This window comes from Toxorhynchites rutilus, chromosome 2 (genome assembly GCF_029784135.1).
Source record: "Toxorhynchites rutilus septentrionalis strain SRP chromosome 2, ASM2978413v1, whole genome shotgun sequence".
Classification (NCBI taxonomy): Eukaryota; Metazoa; Arthropoda; class Insecta; order Diptera; family Culicidae; genus Toxorhynchites; species Toxorhynchites rutilus.
Window position 1 is genome coordinate 341,229,850 of NC_073745.1, and position 16,234 is coordinate 341,246,083.

Here is a 16,234-nt window from a genome sequence, read left to right on the forward strand (position 1 = left end):
TGCTTGGGGTTGAATCATGCACTGAAAACACACAAATGTGACACACTTTTCTAGCATCATTTTTTCACAATCAAAGCTTATTTAATTATTGGAACAGTGATTCGCTGCAAAGTGTGTTTTCCCTCCAGAATGATATCCTGTTGTAGGCGTCGAAGATGCAAATGCATCTCCCCATTGACGTAAATCAGATTCGCACCAAACACAAAGGCTCGAATCACAACCACACACACCATTCAACCTGTTCACATTCGCGAGTATTTACTTCCCCAAGAAGTGGATTTAAAATTAAATCACTATTCAGAGGTATTCCACGGGGAAGGCGAGAAAGAGACGAGTGCAAGTGGAAGCCAGAAGACGAGAGAAAAAAAAACACTTCGAGCAGCTCAGATCAGCTGAATCCGATGCGCTCCATTATTCGCGAAACGAGTCTACGATCCGGTTTGAATCCTTACATTCTGCTATTTTGCGCAAAAATCGCTCGATCGACCCAATCGAAGGGATATATAGAGAAGTTTTCATTTCGTTTTGGATTTTATTTTTTTTGACGAGCGCGTTTTCGCGGTTTTTGTGGCAAACGGAAATTCGGAGACAAATACGGAAAACGATTCCGAGAAGACAACGATCTGTTTGTGTGCTATTCGACGCGGAGGAAGTTAACGAAAAAACGAAAAAAAAAGACGGACGGTTCGCTCGGTTCGGTTTGTGTGACGGATTTGTGCCTTTGGTTTGTGGGGATTGTGATTTAATATTGGTTTTGTGAACAAGAAAAAAAACACATTTGTGATCAAAATGATGGCTTATCATCAGCGAGTTCCGTTCTACAAGCCAAGGTAAAATTTTGTTAGATGGAATGGTTCCTACGGGAGAAACAATGCTTGTGAGTGTGAAAAATGCGAGCAAATGGCAGGAAAGTAATTTGCATCAAAACGAAATTTGCTAGAAGTGACAAATTGCCCAAACTTTTGCCAAATAAAAACTTATTTATTCGAGTGGTGCAAGCCAGCACCTTGCGCCCGCAAATCATTTCAGGTCAGACCGCCAAGATTAATCTCATTAGCCAAAGTAAACGCCAAAGTCGTATCAATCCTCGAACGCAAGCGTTAACGTCGCGAAAAAAGCCACGATAAACGCAGCCATCAAAACTTCAGATGATCTGTTATTCATCTCGGGAGTGAGAGGGGAAGAAAAATACCCTCACACACACACACCCATTTCGTACCACCAAAGGCGCGAATTTTCAACCCATGATGTAATTTGCAGTTTGCAAAGTCAATTTACAAAAATTACCCTCCCCGGCATCATCTCTGTCCGCTCGATTCTGCTGCACCAAATGAACGGAACGAGATAAGTAGCTGAACTTAACTTTTAAGTTGTTTTACACATATCGTCATGATGTCTAAATCGTCTATTACAGAGCTAAGCCGTCGTGCATGAACTTTGGGAAAGCGCGCAGTATTACAAGTCCCGACACGTTTCCCTGTTTCCCTCGGCATAGTGTAGTGTAAATTCCGTGTAAAATTAAATTAATTACCCAGACTCTTCCAGTAGCGGCGGTGGCAGCGTTGGCTTCGAGAAGATGCCTCGATATCCTTGTTGCCTCGAGACTCTCGAGCGGCTGATCCACCACCAGCTTGACATGGACCAGCTTGAGATGTACCGCGACTTTTCGTCGATGTTTGACAGGAGCGCAGAACACCGAGCACAGAGAGAATCGTCGTCTCGTGTGTTCCGGTGCGGGCTGTTCCACGGGGATGCACGGGGGGCGGAGGCTGGAGATAAGTCTTACAAATAGCTTCGAGCGCTGCCAACTCTTTGCCGAACAGCTGATATTAATCAGCCCAAATGGAGTCCCATCAATCGACAGAACCGGGCTGAGATGCCTGCGCTGGATTTCGCTCGAAGCTGATAGTGGGACACGGTGGGCATAATGTGGGATCAGTCGGTATCGCATCCGACGCGACGCGGCAGGTTGCGGCAATTGGAAAGCAATGGACGGAATAATCTAAATTATTTCGAATCACATTTGTTATGTTCGAAGTCGTTATTTGGAATGGTGCCCCTAGGTTAATAAAGAACTGAGGTTATTTTCAGAATACAGGCGCAACCAACCAAAGACACGGCAAACAGAAGGCTTCAGGCAAACGAATACCCTTTGAAATTATTCTACCTTGATTTATTCGAAATTAAATTTAATAGATCGCAGGAATAGTCAATATACAAAAATTGTAAACAATGGACTCAAAATTGCTTACAGAGGACCTATTAATTATTGAATAATTTGAAAAAAAAAAATAGTTTCAAATCTAATATGTCGACTATTTATTTCAACTGTGAGAAATTCAGGAATTCTGAAACAAGGTAGATTATTCATTTGATATTCAAGAAATGGTACTCAGAATAGACGGGTCTTATTCCCGAATACACTACACGTGAAAACAATGTGGAGTGAGTACAACCTTATTCCGGATTGCACGCCACTGTAAACATTTGGTTGAATTCATTATGAATACACCAAGTTCATCCACCGATGTTATTCTGGTTTACACTTCACGCTCTCGCTTGTGTAAACAGAGCGATTCCCCGTGCTCATCATAATCATACACTCTCCCAAAAAGTTAGTATATATGACGAGTTTTTTGGTAAATATTACCAATGATTAATAATTTTTGAATCTACTTGAATCTATTTTTCAAGTGCATTTTGGTTGAAAAAAAATTCTTACAGCATTTTTTCCCCATGCTGTCAAACGTTTCTCATGTAAAAAGAGCAAACGTTTTCATCACTCGGGCTTTGTTTATTACCCTTTTGTGACCGAAACAGAAATGAAATAAAGGTTGTAATTTGGGTAATTCGTATTTTTAGAAAGGAAAAAGTTCAAATAATACAACTCTAGTGTTCGAAATAATTAAAACCTAACATTTGGCGAGAAGTAAAATTGAATTACAATTAAGTTTAGAGGAGTTTTGAAATCAATAAGACTGAAATTTCTGAAAATACCAAAACTAATTTCTGCAAATCTACCGAATTGTCAGTTGTGCTTTCATGATTTCAAACGCTCGCATTAATTGATGAAAAATGTAGTTCTTTCATTTTATTTAATTAGATTATTTTTGTCTTTCATAACGGTACTTTCTCTATGTGGTTTATTTTAAGAAAAGAAACTTTTTTCCTTCCTGATTATTGACATTTCAATTGGTTTCTTTTTGACTACCAATTTGATTCTATTCGCATGACCCAGATTCGTACATATTACGCGATAAGAATGGTAAACAAATGTTAAATCGACCAGTATAACCCAGTAGAAGCAGTCGGTTCAACGTTGATTTAACATACACCCTAAACATGTTATGTTAACCCAACCTTAATGCATATATTGTATTTAATTTATTGATCTTTTGTATGCATATTTGTTCATTTATTGACCTAACTAACTTTTTTAAATTATTCATTGAACTATCTAAACTATAGACATCTGATCCTGCATCGATTGGGTCTGATCCACGGCTACAAATTAGGAAAAAATACACAATCATTACTACAAATAGCTACGCCAGACTACTCAATTCTCACCATTATCCTCTCCCAGGACCAGCGTGTAATTACTTCTCAGCCAAACACAATCGGGAAATATCACGAAGCTGACGAAACCCTGGCGGCATTATGTGAGGCCTGCTCTATGCCCCGCTGCAATATTGACTTGACGCGCAGCGTCGGTGGATACAGAACCTCTGTCGTGACGAATCCGGAAAACATCCAATTGATCGAACCACCGATCACAATCTGCAAAGCATTTATGAAGTTGTCCTTGACCAAATCCAATAGCATAAAGATGAATCTAGGACTCGACAGGGTTCGTTTTTGTGTTTCGAAGTACCCAGATTCCTTATTATTGAAGTAATGTCTTCAAATTCTCCCGCAGCAGACGAGGACGAATCATTGCTATCCAATATGTATCAATATTAATTAAAGAACATAAATTGAATTGATTTTCAAGAATATTACTTACCTGTCCCGAATTCGGGTTAATTCGACCTTCTTCTGTGAAGAAATCAATATCGGAAAGTAGTGCCGTTCAACTCAATTATCAACTCGGTAATTAGACTAATAATGTTATATTTACATTTTCTTCGCGGTTGCCAGTAATGACAATCGTAAAAGTTACTAACACCGCGAAGTAAAATGAATCAATTGTTGGTAGGGATGTGTATTGCATCTGACATCCATTTTACAAACGATTGGTAATATTTACAGAAAATATGTACATTCTACTAATGTTTGAATTACAAAAGATTTGGAAGCTTTTTTTAGTAATCCATTTTCTGGGTGTATCGACACAACTCGAGGATAAACAAAACAAAATACAACTGATGTTTCTCTTAGAAACGACATTAGAAATGAACACACGGTCATTTTGGTATCCACTCCACTTAATACACGAAGTTCATTTTTACACTTCACGAAACGGTTATAAGTACAACAAAGTGAAGTGAGACGTAAGCGTAGTGGGAACGTAAGTGTACGTGGATACGGGAATAAGGCCCGACATGAAATGTTCAAAACTATGTCTTTGAGCCGATTCCTACTGTAAAAGATGCCCAATACGCAAACTCGGTTGATGTGAAGGAATCAACTTTGCGAATCTGGATTGGCACTTTACAGGGTTGAAGTACGAAAAAGTGTCGAGTGAATTACCCTTGTTCCTGGAACAAACTGAATTGACTGCCTTCGCACTAATTCCGTACGGAACGAGCAACGAACGGGAGCTGATCAATCTATCGAATATCAACTAAGCGGGATGATCAACGAGTACAAGATCGTCACGAACTCCGAGTGCAAATTATACAACTATTGCTGCGGACGTTGGAAAACTCGAGTCTGAAGAACTCTCGTCAGTCGATTCAATAGGAGGTTTCGGATTCAATCGTACGACACGATTCCAAAGACTACTTGCTTTATTCAGAGAACCTTGGGTTTTTATACAATTTTCTTCTATCCTTATTCTAAAGGGCGAACACGAAATTATTGCGACACCGAAAATGTCATGCCAATTTTCTTATAATGTTTAGAATCAAACCAAAATTTTAGGGTAGTTTTATACATATATTTACTTCAAAAATCAAAAGAAAAGTTAATCGATGGAGCCTTGAGTGTAAAATTGAACGCATTTTCGCTTCATGCCCTCCATCAAAGTCTTTACAGTGTCATTCGGTACCAGTTTCTCAGTTTTTTTTTCCATTTTCTTAACATGTCCTTCTCGTATTTGACTGTCTTCTTGCTCTTCCGAAGTTCCCGCTTCATTATTGCCCAGTACTGCTCCACCGGGCGCAGCTCCAGACAGTTTGGCGGGTTCATGTCCTTTGGAACAAAATGGACAGAATTGACCTCTCCAGGACACTTTTAGAATAGTGACATGATGCCAAATCTGGCCAAAATAGCGGAGCTTCGTCGTGCTGCTACAAGAACGACAAAAGGCGCTTCTCGAGGCACTCAGATATGTACATCTCCTCATTTACTGTGCCCTTTGTCATGAAAGGCTCACTCCTCAGTCCGCAAGAGCAGATGGCCTGCCAAACGAGATATTTGGAGGCGAACTTCGACATTTTCTTCTTCTTAAATTTGTCGTCCACATCGAACTTGCTCTAGCCGGTGAAAAACTCCAACCCCGGAATTTGTTTAAAATCGGTTTTTATATACGTTTCGTCGTCCATCACACAGCAGCCATATTTTGTCAGCATCTTCTTCCGTGCCCGAGTTTTAGCCGTCGATTGTTGCCGCTCATCGCGGCTCGGGAAGTTCTGTACCTTGTATGTATGTAGTCCAGTTCTCTTCTTTGCATTCTGGACGTAGCTCTGCGACATGCCGATCTTTTTAGTCAAATCACGGCTTGATACGTTGGGATTTGCTTCAATCATCCGCTTCACCTTTCCCTCCGTCTTTTTGTTCTCCGGTCCCGGTTTTCTTCCAGCTCTATTGCCGTGGTCCAACGTCAACCGCTCCTGGAACCGCTCCAACACTCTGGAGACGGTTGAATGGTGGATGTTCAACATTTTTCCCAACTGCCGGTGCGACAGGTCAGGAAATTCTCTCGACTCGCGTTGGTTCACCTCCATTTTCGTTGAATCGAAAAACACGACTTCGAGTTTGACAGGATGTAGACTATACACATCATTGAGAAAGTGTGCAAAATTTGGTTGATTTTTACCCAATGGTAAAAAAGTTATGCCCTGTTGAATGTGTCGCAATAATTTCGTGTTCGCCCTTTAGCCTGTATTTAAATCTAACGTGTGAAAGAAAGAGAAAACTATAAACGTTCTTGCTCCTTTGCATATAAATCCTTTAACTACCGCAATTATCATACTCCTGGCTAAAGTTTATCTTAGATTTGTATCTGTATTCTAAGGGCAACTGAGCCTAGCGCGATAAGAAATGTGTGCGATCATTTTGGTCCCTTTCCTTTCATTGTTTTATTGCACCCGCTCCCGATAGGGTGTTATTTTCGGATCGTACACTCGGCTCACTTTTATTATGTAATGTTTTCCTCCTGTCCTTCTTTCGATCGTTTACGATATAAAAAAAAATAAATTGCCAAATTCTTCCGATTTCTTACACTTACAGTGTCTATAACGAAATGAAATGCCCGTTTTTTAATTAATGTGCCACATGTTTCATCGAGTGGTCAATTCAACAATACTGTTGTTTGCTGTAAAATCTCCCTGGTAATCCGAACGATTTAGGTAGACTTGCACAACGAAAGCAACTGACAGCTTCGAGAGTATTGAATCTCGATTTATTGTTTATTTATGTCGGTGTTTACCACTGATGATTCGATTTGTTTTTGAATGCGAGATTTATAAGAAGTTGAGGATACTTAATTCATCATCGCATAAATCTCGAAATAATCTGTAGCTACATATGAAATATTTATCAATTTAACATAATATTTAAAGCAGAGTATGATGATTTATTCAAAATATTTCAGACAAAGTAATTCGACTCAAAGATTTGTTCCGAAATTCATTGGATCAACAACGTTGTTAAAGTATGCATTAACAAAATGGACTGATTTCGGTAGGCTGTTGACCTTCGCTATTAGGCCAACGCGCTCCTCTTTCAGTGTTAGCAATCTTGCAGCGCGCGATGGCGCACCCCGGTGGCGTTCACCAGGGTTACCATATCTACAGAATAATCGGTATTTCTACACATTCTTAAGCCTTTTTGAAACCAATAATCTATCGTTACCGAATACAGATTTTTTGAATTTCATACAGAATATACAGATTTTTTAAATATCGTTTCAAGATCAATTGGAGCTTAATGTCAATATTATCCCCCCTGTTTTATTCATATAATATTTGAAACAGTCTGAATGCAAGTTATCTTTTTTTAACAGTCATGTGTGAACAAAAAGTCACAAGAGGGTTGTGTCCGAGACACGACCGCATAGTTGACGTAGGATTCCGTTAGCTCATCTGTTGATTTTGGATATATGTTTAAAGAATTATATCGTTAAACTTTTGATAATGATTTGGTTTTAATGTCACTGTTAGGGAATACATTTCGGTAGGAACAAAAGCTCCCCCTACTTTCAAGTACTTGCAATGCCGATTTCCCCCAGGCACCTTAGTTTTGATGTCTCTGTTAGGGAACAGATTTCGGTGGGAATAAAAGCTCCCCCTACTTCCATGTATTTGCAATTCCGATTTTTCCCAGGTAGCTTGGTTTTGATGTTCTGTTAGGGAATACATTTCGGTATGAACAAAAGCTCCCTCTTCTTTCATGTATTTGCAGTGCCGATTTCCCCTAGGCAGCTTGGTTTCAATGTCTCTGTTAGGGAACACATTTCGGTGAGAACAAAAGATCCCACTACTTTCATGTATTTGCAATGCCGATTTCCCTCAAGCATGTCTATGATGTCTATGTTAGGGACCCGCCGCATGTGTCATCAGTTTCGATCAATCAGAAGTGGGTATTTCCGTTAGGATAGGGATTGAGACTTTTCAATTGCAGAAATCGATTGACGCAAAAATTTCATCAATCCATTATGAAATGGCTGAGCAATAAGCGTTTCAAATTGGACAATTTTCACGATATGCTCGATTTTCGATTTTCAATTTGTACCCCAATATGTTCCCGAAAGACGTAACCCTACGTCACAAACAATAAATCAAATGTTCAAAAGATGCAAAGGTCTACGTCACAATGAAGAAATATTACTGTTTATTTTCCCTTATTAAAGCGTTGTGAATGTGAATTTCGAAAGTGGGCTCGTATTTTCGTAAATAAGAATCTTTTTAGAATTTAAAATATCTTAACCCTCTACAGCCCAAGCCCGCCTTTAGACGGGCTTCACGGATTCTCTTTTCAAATTATTCAGACATTTTTTTCAATGTTCACCCCCACTAGAACGTCTTTAAAATATTTTCATCTTTCACACATAGGGGAACCGCGGGTAATACGGACAGTGCGGGTAATATGGACAGGGCGTTGATTTGTATAGTTACATTTTGAATTTCAGATTTCTGTTAATGACAACACCTTCTACATGTTATTCTATAATATTTAAGTGGATTCTATGTACTGAATAAAAGTGGAAAAGAGAAATAAAAACCGAAAATCATACATGATTCCGCGTGTGGATGTAGTTTTAGCTGCTTCGATATTAAGCATTTTGAGTGGTTTAATATTAAATTTTAATTCGCTAATGGTTATATTCCGGTTTGTGAGTCAACAGAAAAACGATATTAGGTATGTACGGAAAATTAAATTCAGTTTTGAGTGGAAAATTTAAATTATTGAAAAAATTGTACTGGTGGGGTAAAACGATATCACGATATTGTACTGATAAATAGCACGATATCACTTCTAGGTGGATTTATTCGATTTTTTCATCATTTAACGGACATTCGTAATGAGTTCAAACCTTGGTTGAATAAAATTATTCCTCTCGCGATCGATAAACCTCTACGCTTCATGTATTACAAACCTGTCCGTATTACCCCCACTATATGTCCAGATTGTCCGCATCGAAAAAAATGTTGTACTTTTCAGTCTGTTTTAATTTCAGTAAATGTCCGTTTTAACACCACCTCCCCCACACATTTGTTTTATGCTGGCAACTTTCTGCTAGAAGTATTTTATGTCGAAAGTCGGAAATCCGAGATAAAAGTGGAATAGGTTTTTTTTAGATAAATAAAAAACTTGTGTCCTAGAGGGTTAAAGCACCATCGATGCGTTTTGACGTAGGATGACGCACAGTTTTGTACGCTTTTTGCTCAGACATTTCATGATGGAATCGTGATATTTTCACACCATTCGTTTGGTCACTCCCTTATTGCAATAGACGAATGTCATGCCAACGTCTTAGGAGTTGACAGGACCATCTCAGATAGCAGCGAAACGTTGTGGGTGTAAACACATGGGTCTTTTAAGCAACTTTGCATACTTGAAATGATCTTGAAATAATTAGACTACTTTTTTAAAAGGGCAAAAATTATTTTTTTTATGTTTTTCAAAAAATTATAACTCAAAAACTATAATACTATAATACATTTTAATTTTCAAAAAAAAAACAAAGTGTTTTTGAAAAAAAAAATCACTGAAACAAAAAATTAAAATTCATTTTTCACAGAAACGTATTTTTTTCAATTCTAAAAAAATGAATAGCCCTTACCTTTTCCTACAAGTCACCCAAAGATGGGCACTTTAACAGGGAAAAAGTTTTTCTAACAACAAATTTTTCATGTTTTCTTAGAAAAAGAAAAAAGGTAGTAGAACATGTGAATCGCAATAATTTATACATGAAAATGTTACGAGTTAAACATTAATAGTAATTTTTCAAAAAAAAAAACATGAAATACTTTTTTCCTGTAAACGTGCTCATTCTCCTTGTTGGAAATTGTATGGGCTATTCATATCTACTTTTTTAATAATTTTGTAAAAAATTTGCTTGATATTGATGTTGATATCTCTGATTTTTAAAATTTAAATTCTTTTTATGAAAACTAAAATAACTTTTTTTTTATCCAAAATATATATTTTATTAAGGCTCATATGGCGTCAGCCTAACGGGGCCGGGAGTTCAATATTTCGACAATTAAAATAACTTCTTACATTTCATTCTTTGACTAAAATTCTGTAGGTCTGATAGACTTTGTTTAAAAAAAATGTTTTTTTTTAAATTTTGAGTTCTTTTTCAACTTTTTTTTTTCGAAAAATATTACTTTAAAAACTATAAGATTTTTGTGCTCCCGTGGTCGAGTGGTTAGCGTCCCACATTATCATGCCGGGTGGTTCGGGTTCGATTCCTGTTCTTCCGGCTTGCACTGTGGTTACGCGTATTCTAGAACTTGCCATTCCAGAATACATTCAAGGCGTCCCATCCAGCATAGAAATCTGAGCTAAGTACTACTAATAAATATTACGCAAGTAATACCTACGCTGAGAAGGCCAATGTTCCACTGGGAACATTGGTGTCATCCAAGAAGAAGAAGATTTACAAAATGTTGATTAAAGAATTAAATGTACTAATTATATAGGTTTTACGAGTGTAACGAGTAAAACATTATTTTATTCAGGAGTCTTCATACAAAAATGCCTTATATTTCAAAAACTATAAAAGATAGAAAGTTGACGTCTTCGACGAAAGTTCATAATTTGAAAAAATCTAGAACTTTGTCTAATATATTATATCACCATCTTGAGTTTAAACAAAATTAGGATTAGTTGTAATTTTTTTCTAAGAAAACATGAAAAAGTTATGGTTAGAAAAACTTTTCCCTGTAAAAGTGTCCATCTTAAAAAATATGAAGAACTTGTTGGAAATTGTAAGGGCTATTCATACATATTTTTTTTTATTTTCATAAAATACGATTTTGAGGAAAATAATTCTTATTTTTCAAAATAATGTTTACCGGCGAAATGTTTTTTTCTTAAATTTGTTTGGTATTTTTTATGTAAATTTTAAGAATTTTCTACATTTCATCCTTTGACCAGCATTTTGTAGGTACAGGTCAGACTCGATTATCCGGAATTCCAGACTCGATTATCCGGAGTATTTTATTTTGGATTTTCGGAAATTTTGAATAATTTGTATAATAATTCCATATTGAATAACTAATATGGGTATCACATGAAACGGCTTGACTAGTAGAATGCAATTATTTATGAAAAATGCAAATCCAAAACGACCGCCACCACAGGATATATTTTTTTTTCACAACCCCATCAATATGGGTATCAAATGAAAGGACTTGACTAGTAGAACACAGTTATTTATGAAAAATTCAGATCCAAAATGACCACAACCACAAGATGGCGCTATATCTGTTTTTTTTCCACAACCCCATCAATATGGGTATTTCAATTGATACCCATATTGATTGGGTTCTGAAAAAATTATTCTGGCGCCATATATTAGTCAAATCATTTCATTTGATACCAATATTGAGAGAATTGCAAAAAATACATAGTCGACCATTTAGTCGCGGCGACCTTTTTGAATTTATGTTGCTTATTATGTTTCGTGTTCTCAAAGTCAAATCATTCAGCCATTTATTAACGACGGCCAAATTGAATTTTTCAAGATCATGGAATATGCAGTTTTGTAATGACAGTCGAATTAAATGTATGTTCCAAATTTTAGATCATTCAGTCAACAAGAACGGGGTCAATTTTCTATTAATGTGAGACAACTTACAAACATTAAAACATACATAGAAACAGTTCAAGCTGAATGAAACCATTTAAAAAGTAATTAGTTGATTGGGGACTGTGGCCATCTTGCCGAGCAACTAGCCGAGAACTTTCTTTTGATACCCATATTGATGAGGTTTTGAAACAAAAAATATATATGGCGCCATTTTGTGGTGGCGTCCATTTTATATTTTCATGTTTCATTATAACTGTGTTCTACTAGACAATCCCTTTCATTTGATATATATATATATATATATATTTATGGGGTTCTGAGAAAATGTGCCATCCGCCATTTTGTAGCGGCCGCCATCTTGGATTTACATTTCCATAAATAACTCTATTCTACTAGTCAATCCCTTTCATTTGACATACATATTAATAGGATTTTGAGAAAATATGTAGTCCGCCATTTTGTAGCGGCCGCCATCTTGGATTTTCAAGATCATGGAATACGCAGTTTTATAATGACACCAGAGATGAAGATGTGTTCCAAATTTCAGAACAAACGGTCAACAGGAAGGAAGAATTACGCTTACCGAGAGAAAGTTCGTTTTTTTTTGTGACTCGAGTGAAAAAAAAAAATCAATACTCCGGATAATCGAGTCCGACCTGTATCATAGTTTTTAAGTTATAAGTTTTTTGTAAAAACTCAAGAATATTATTTTGACCCTTTTCAAAACAGTATTCTAATTATTTTTTGAATATTTACACAACGTTTTACCGCTATCTGAGATGGTACACGAATAGTACTACTGTAATATGTGTTACATCACAAATTATTGGTCAAGAACTGTAACCATGTTTTTTTTTCAAAACCTTTGCTCAATGCCGAAAGATCAAAACTATTGATTTCTCTCTGTGTCAGTTCCTATTTGATTTCGACCTGCAATCAAACGGAATGTACTGAATTAACACATGCAAAAACCCGATAGCAGCGTGGACTAATTGAATTATGCGCACAGTGCATTCAAAAAGTTCCGGGACTATTTTTTAAAACAAAGAAAAAACGAGATACTCAAAAGATTAGATATTAGTTTTTTACATATAGGCCTTCTCATTCCACACAAATTTTTGAATGTTTGTTCGTTTGAACGGTTCCTTTCCATAGCGTTCTCTAGCTTAGGAAACATGAAAAAATCTGCCGGGGCGAAGTCCGGAGAATAGGGGGGATGAGTGAGGAGTCCTCACTGAGGACAGTCACCTTTCGTTTGGCTAGAAACGGCGCTACCAAAATCGTGATGTGAGCGGGCGCATTGTCATGAAGCAAAACCATTCTCCAGATCGGTACTGGTCGGGCCACACGCGCCGTATCCGTGCCGATAATCGTTCCATGACACTTTCATTCACTGTTTGCCCTGGAGGCACAACATTTGGTGGCGGCTCTCTGCTCCATAATTACAATTGTGACGCGACAAAAAATCACTGCGTTACTCTTATCAGCCCAAACTAGCTACTGAATCGAGATAGCGGTTCACGGTAGAAACGGTAGCTGACCAGAAGTTGGCGGAAAGTAGTTCGCGCGTTGGAGCAGAGATAGCGCCACTTCTGGATTTTAGCGCGCGGTAGTCCCGGAACTTTTCGAATGCACTGTGTATACACCTCTGTGTCGATGTCAATTTGAAACTGCTTCCGTTCCAGTCTACATGCTCTTCCAGGTCAAGGCTTCATCAAGTAATCTGCTCCACAACATCATCCCACTATACGTGCATACGTTCAACCCTCCAGGATAACTACACTACATGCTTTATCGCTGTAGTCCGGAAGGAGAATAACAAACGCGCCTGTATCGAGTCAGTTTTAATCATCTTCTGCGAGGGAGGAAACAGCTCCTTCTCCCACGCGATTCGCATCATAGTTCCGTAGCCTGGAAAGCTACCTGAAGCGATATGGACGAGAAGCAAAGGATTGTGTGCAAAAAGGCTCACGTAACTCGGGAATGACGGATTGAGATTGTATCCCATATTACGGCGATGCCATGAAATGTCACTGTCGATCGACTACACGTTGCTCCTAGCAAGCTTAAAAAGGGGTTAATTCAGTCTTCAATAGATTGTGGTACTCTTTCCAACAGACATTTAACTATCAAATATTCCCATTATTTGGTTAACAACGTTGAAGTTGCCCGGTTTGGGTAACGAAAATGTTCCAAATGTTTCACGAACAATTTTTTTCACCCAAACTACCCAGCACCGTATCAGCGGATGCGGAAAGCGTAACTTTTTGCCTTCCTCGCGCGGATACCAAATACATTCACAACATTATCCCTTCCCGGCCACATGAACACAAGGAAACACGGTGGGATCAGGAGAAAAAAAACACCCTGGAAATACATCCCAACTGGAAGCGCGAACTCTTTGTCACAGCCGCAGGATGAGCTTTGGTCAACCGATCCGTCCCGGCGAACGGAACAAAGTAAACGAGAAGTGGGATAAAATGTTGCCTTCCACTGATGGAAAATGCAACATAACACTATCTCACGCTCGGTTCACACAAAGTTGTGCTCCTGTTATTCCAGGTCCGTTTGTATCTTTTTTTTTCTCTCCCGGTTGTTTCGTTACAAAACGGGGGTGCTTTCCGGTGGCATTTAGTTCACCCATAGTTTCAACAGTCAGAACGCCGCGCAGCCGGCGGACATTGATGCGGTTGCCGAACACACGGACCCCACTTTATCTGGGTCGGAGGTAAAATGACCATCACTCGTCGAAGTTAGGGGGCTTTCCAGAACTAAATTGTAAATTGAATCAATTAGTTGGGGATTGCGATGCACTCTTGTGGTCAATTAGCAGCAATGTTGAAAGGTTCTTCCTATGATGCAAAATTCAACAAATAGCAATATAATTTCAAGTTGAAATGTTGACATACTTCCAATCAATTGAAAACGTCGTCGAGAACATTAACGAACGATAAGATTCTTAAAATTCGAGAGTAACCTTTACTACTCCAAACAAAAGTCAATACAAGCATTGAACCCAGACGGTAACATTGAATACCGGTGAGTATTTGAAATGAAACTCAATGCAAATATCAAACAGGTCTGTTCGAGAAGAAAGCAGTAAAATAAATATCTTAACGTTCAGACAAATTTCATTGTTGATAACAAATTATAAGAGTGAGTGTTCCTGCTCCACGAAGTGTTATGATGAAGCCGAATGCAAACTAAGCTCAGTTTCAAAACAGTTTAGCATGGGAGAGCAGAATGATATGTCACCAACAATTCGACACAAACAAAAATAAACCATTATTCATCCGAAACGGTGAATAATACCCTCACTGAAAGTTTGGCCAACTTCAGCTACTTGTAAACGAAGTATTTTCTCGTAATCTTAGTTCGATCCTCGGGTCCTCAAACAGTTTCAAACTTCAACAGCATTCCACTTGCCGCAGTTGGAATAGTTGTTCTAGCGCGAAACTCGCCTCCCATCAACACCACCCACACACCACCGCAGCAGCCGCCGCCACCTGTCGCGCAGTGAAAGTTACTCGGCGGCACCATACAGGAAGAGCAGCGGCGACCGAACTCACCAAATTGGAATGAAGACTAATTTCTATTCTGCAGATGTAATGCTCTTGATACATAAACATGCCCGACATATCTCACGCTTCGGACGAACCTTTCCATTCCATCCCGGACGGAGGAGCTATGCAATTTCAGCTATTTCTCGTCCACTATCGTCGCAATGACGAAGTGCTTGTTTTCTCCTTCTGCGGACGGACGGAAATCCTTCGAGGGAAGAACTTTTCCTTGGGTGTGTAGGGTCGATTGGGTGATTTTGGTTGTGCTGAGGGAATGTTTGTGGAATGTTTCGCTTGTTGTTAAGATGGTTACACTTTAAACTAAATACACAATTCGTCAAGAATATTCAGCTGGCCTATTCAATAACAATAAACTTTAAAAGTGATAGCGAAATATTGCTTTGATGTTACCAAAAGATTTTATTCCAGAGAAATTTTCAACAATTTTGTATCTTCGACCGTGTCTCAATATCGTCAAACTCTACATCAAATTAGTCAAAAAACAGCTGATTTCTACACGGCCCTCTTCGATTTAAAAAAAAAAATGTATGCACTGAGAGAAATCTTTAGTGAATATGACGAATTTTTTGGTAAATAATACCAATTCGTTAGTCATTTTTTACCCTACTAATGATTTGTACATCCTACGAAAAACAATTGGTAAGCACACATGTCAAACAAAAGTACAGGGTTTGTCCAGTTTTGGATCAATATCGACACAATGAAGGCGATTCGTTGGTTCAAAAGTGGCTGATTTTTAGACAATATCACAGGAAATTTTGTTCCTCATTTGTAAGGGATAATCATCAGGGATCGTCATTGTCCCTGATGATTTGATTATTAACTAATTTTTATTGAGGTAGCTGTGTTTAATTACATGCACTAATAACAATTAGAATACATTAATAATTACTTATAATAAATAAAATGAATAATCTTGTCGTTTCAACAATTCGACACACTCCTTGTACAAATCTAAGTGGTGCGGACTCAATCCACTTCATTTTCAAGCAAATTCATGCATGTT

At 38.0% G+C, this 16,234-nt stretch overlaps 1 protein-coding gene across 5 annotated transcripts in view; it reads left to right on the top strand.

The window, feature by feature from the left end:
* LOC129765445 (uncharacterized) overlaps nucleotides 1-16,234 on the top strand; it is a 351,357-nt gene that overhangs the window by 85,815 nt on the left and 249,308 nt on the right. Inside the window, exon 1 of one of the 5 annotated variants that reach the window (XM_055765776.1) lies at nucleotides 379-830. The exons of 3 other annotated variants lie outside the window; for them this stretch is intronic. In XM_055765776.1, coding sequence (XP_055621751.1) covers nucleotides 790-830 — 41 coding nt within the window. In that variant the 5' untranslated portion in view covers nucleotides 379-789. Of the gene's footprint in view, nucleotides 1-378; nucleotides 831-16,234 lie in introns of those variants that run through there. One more of the 5 variants, XM_055765778.1, reaches the window with a different exon arrangement.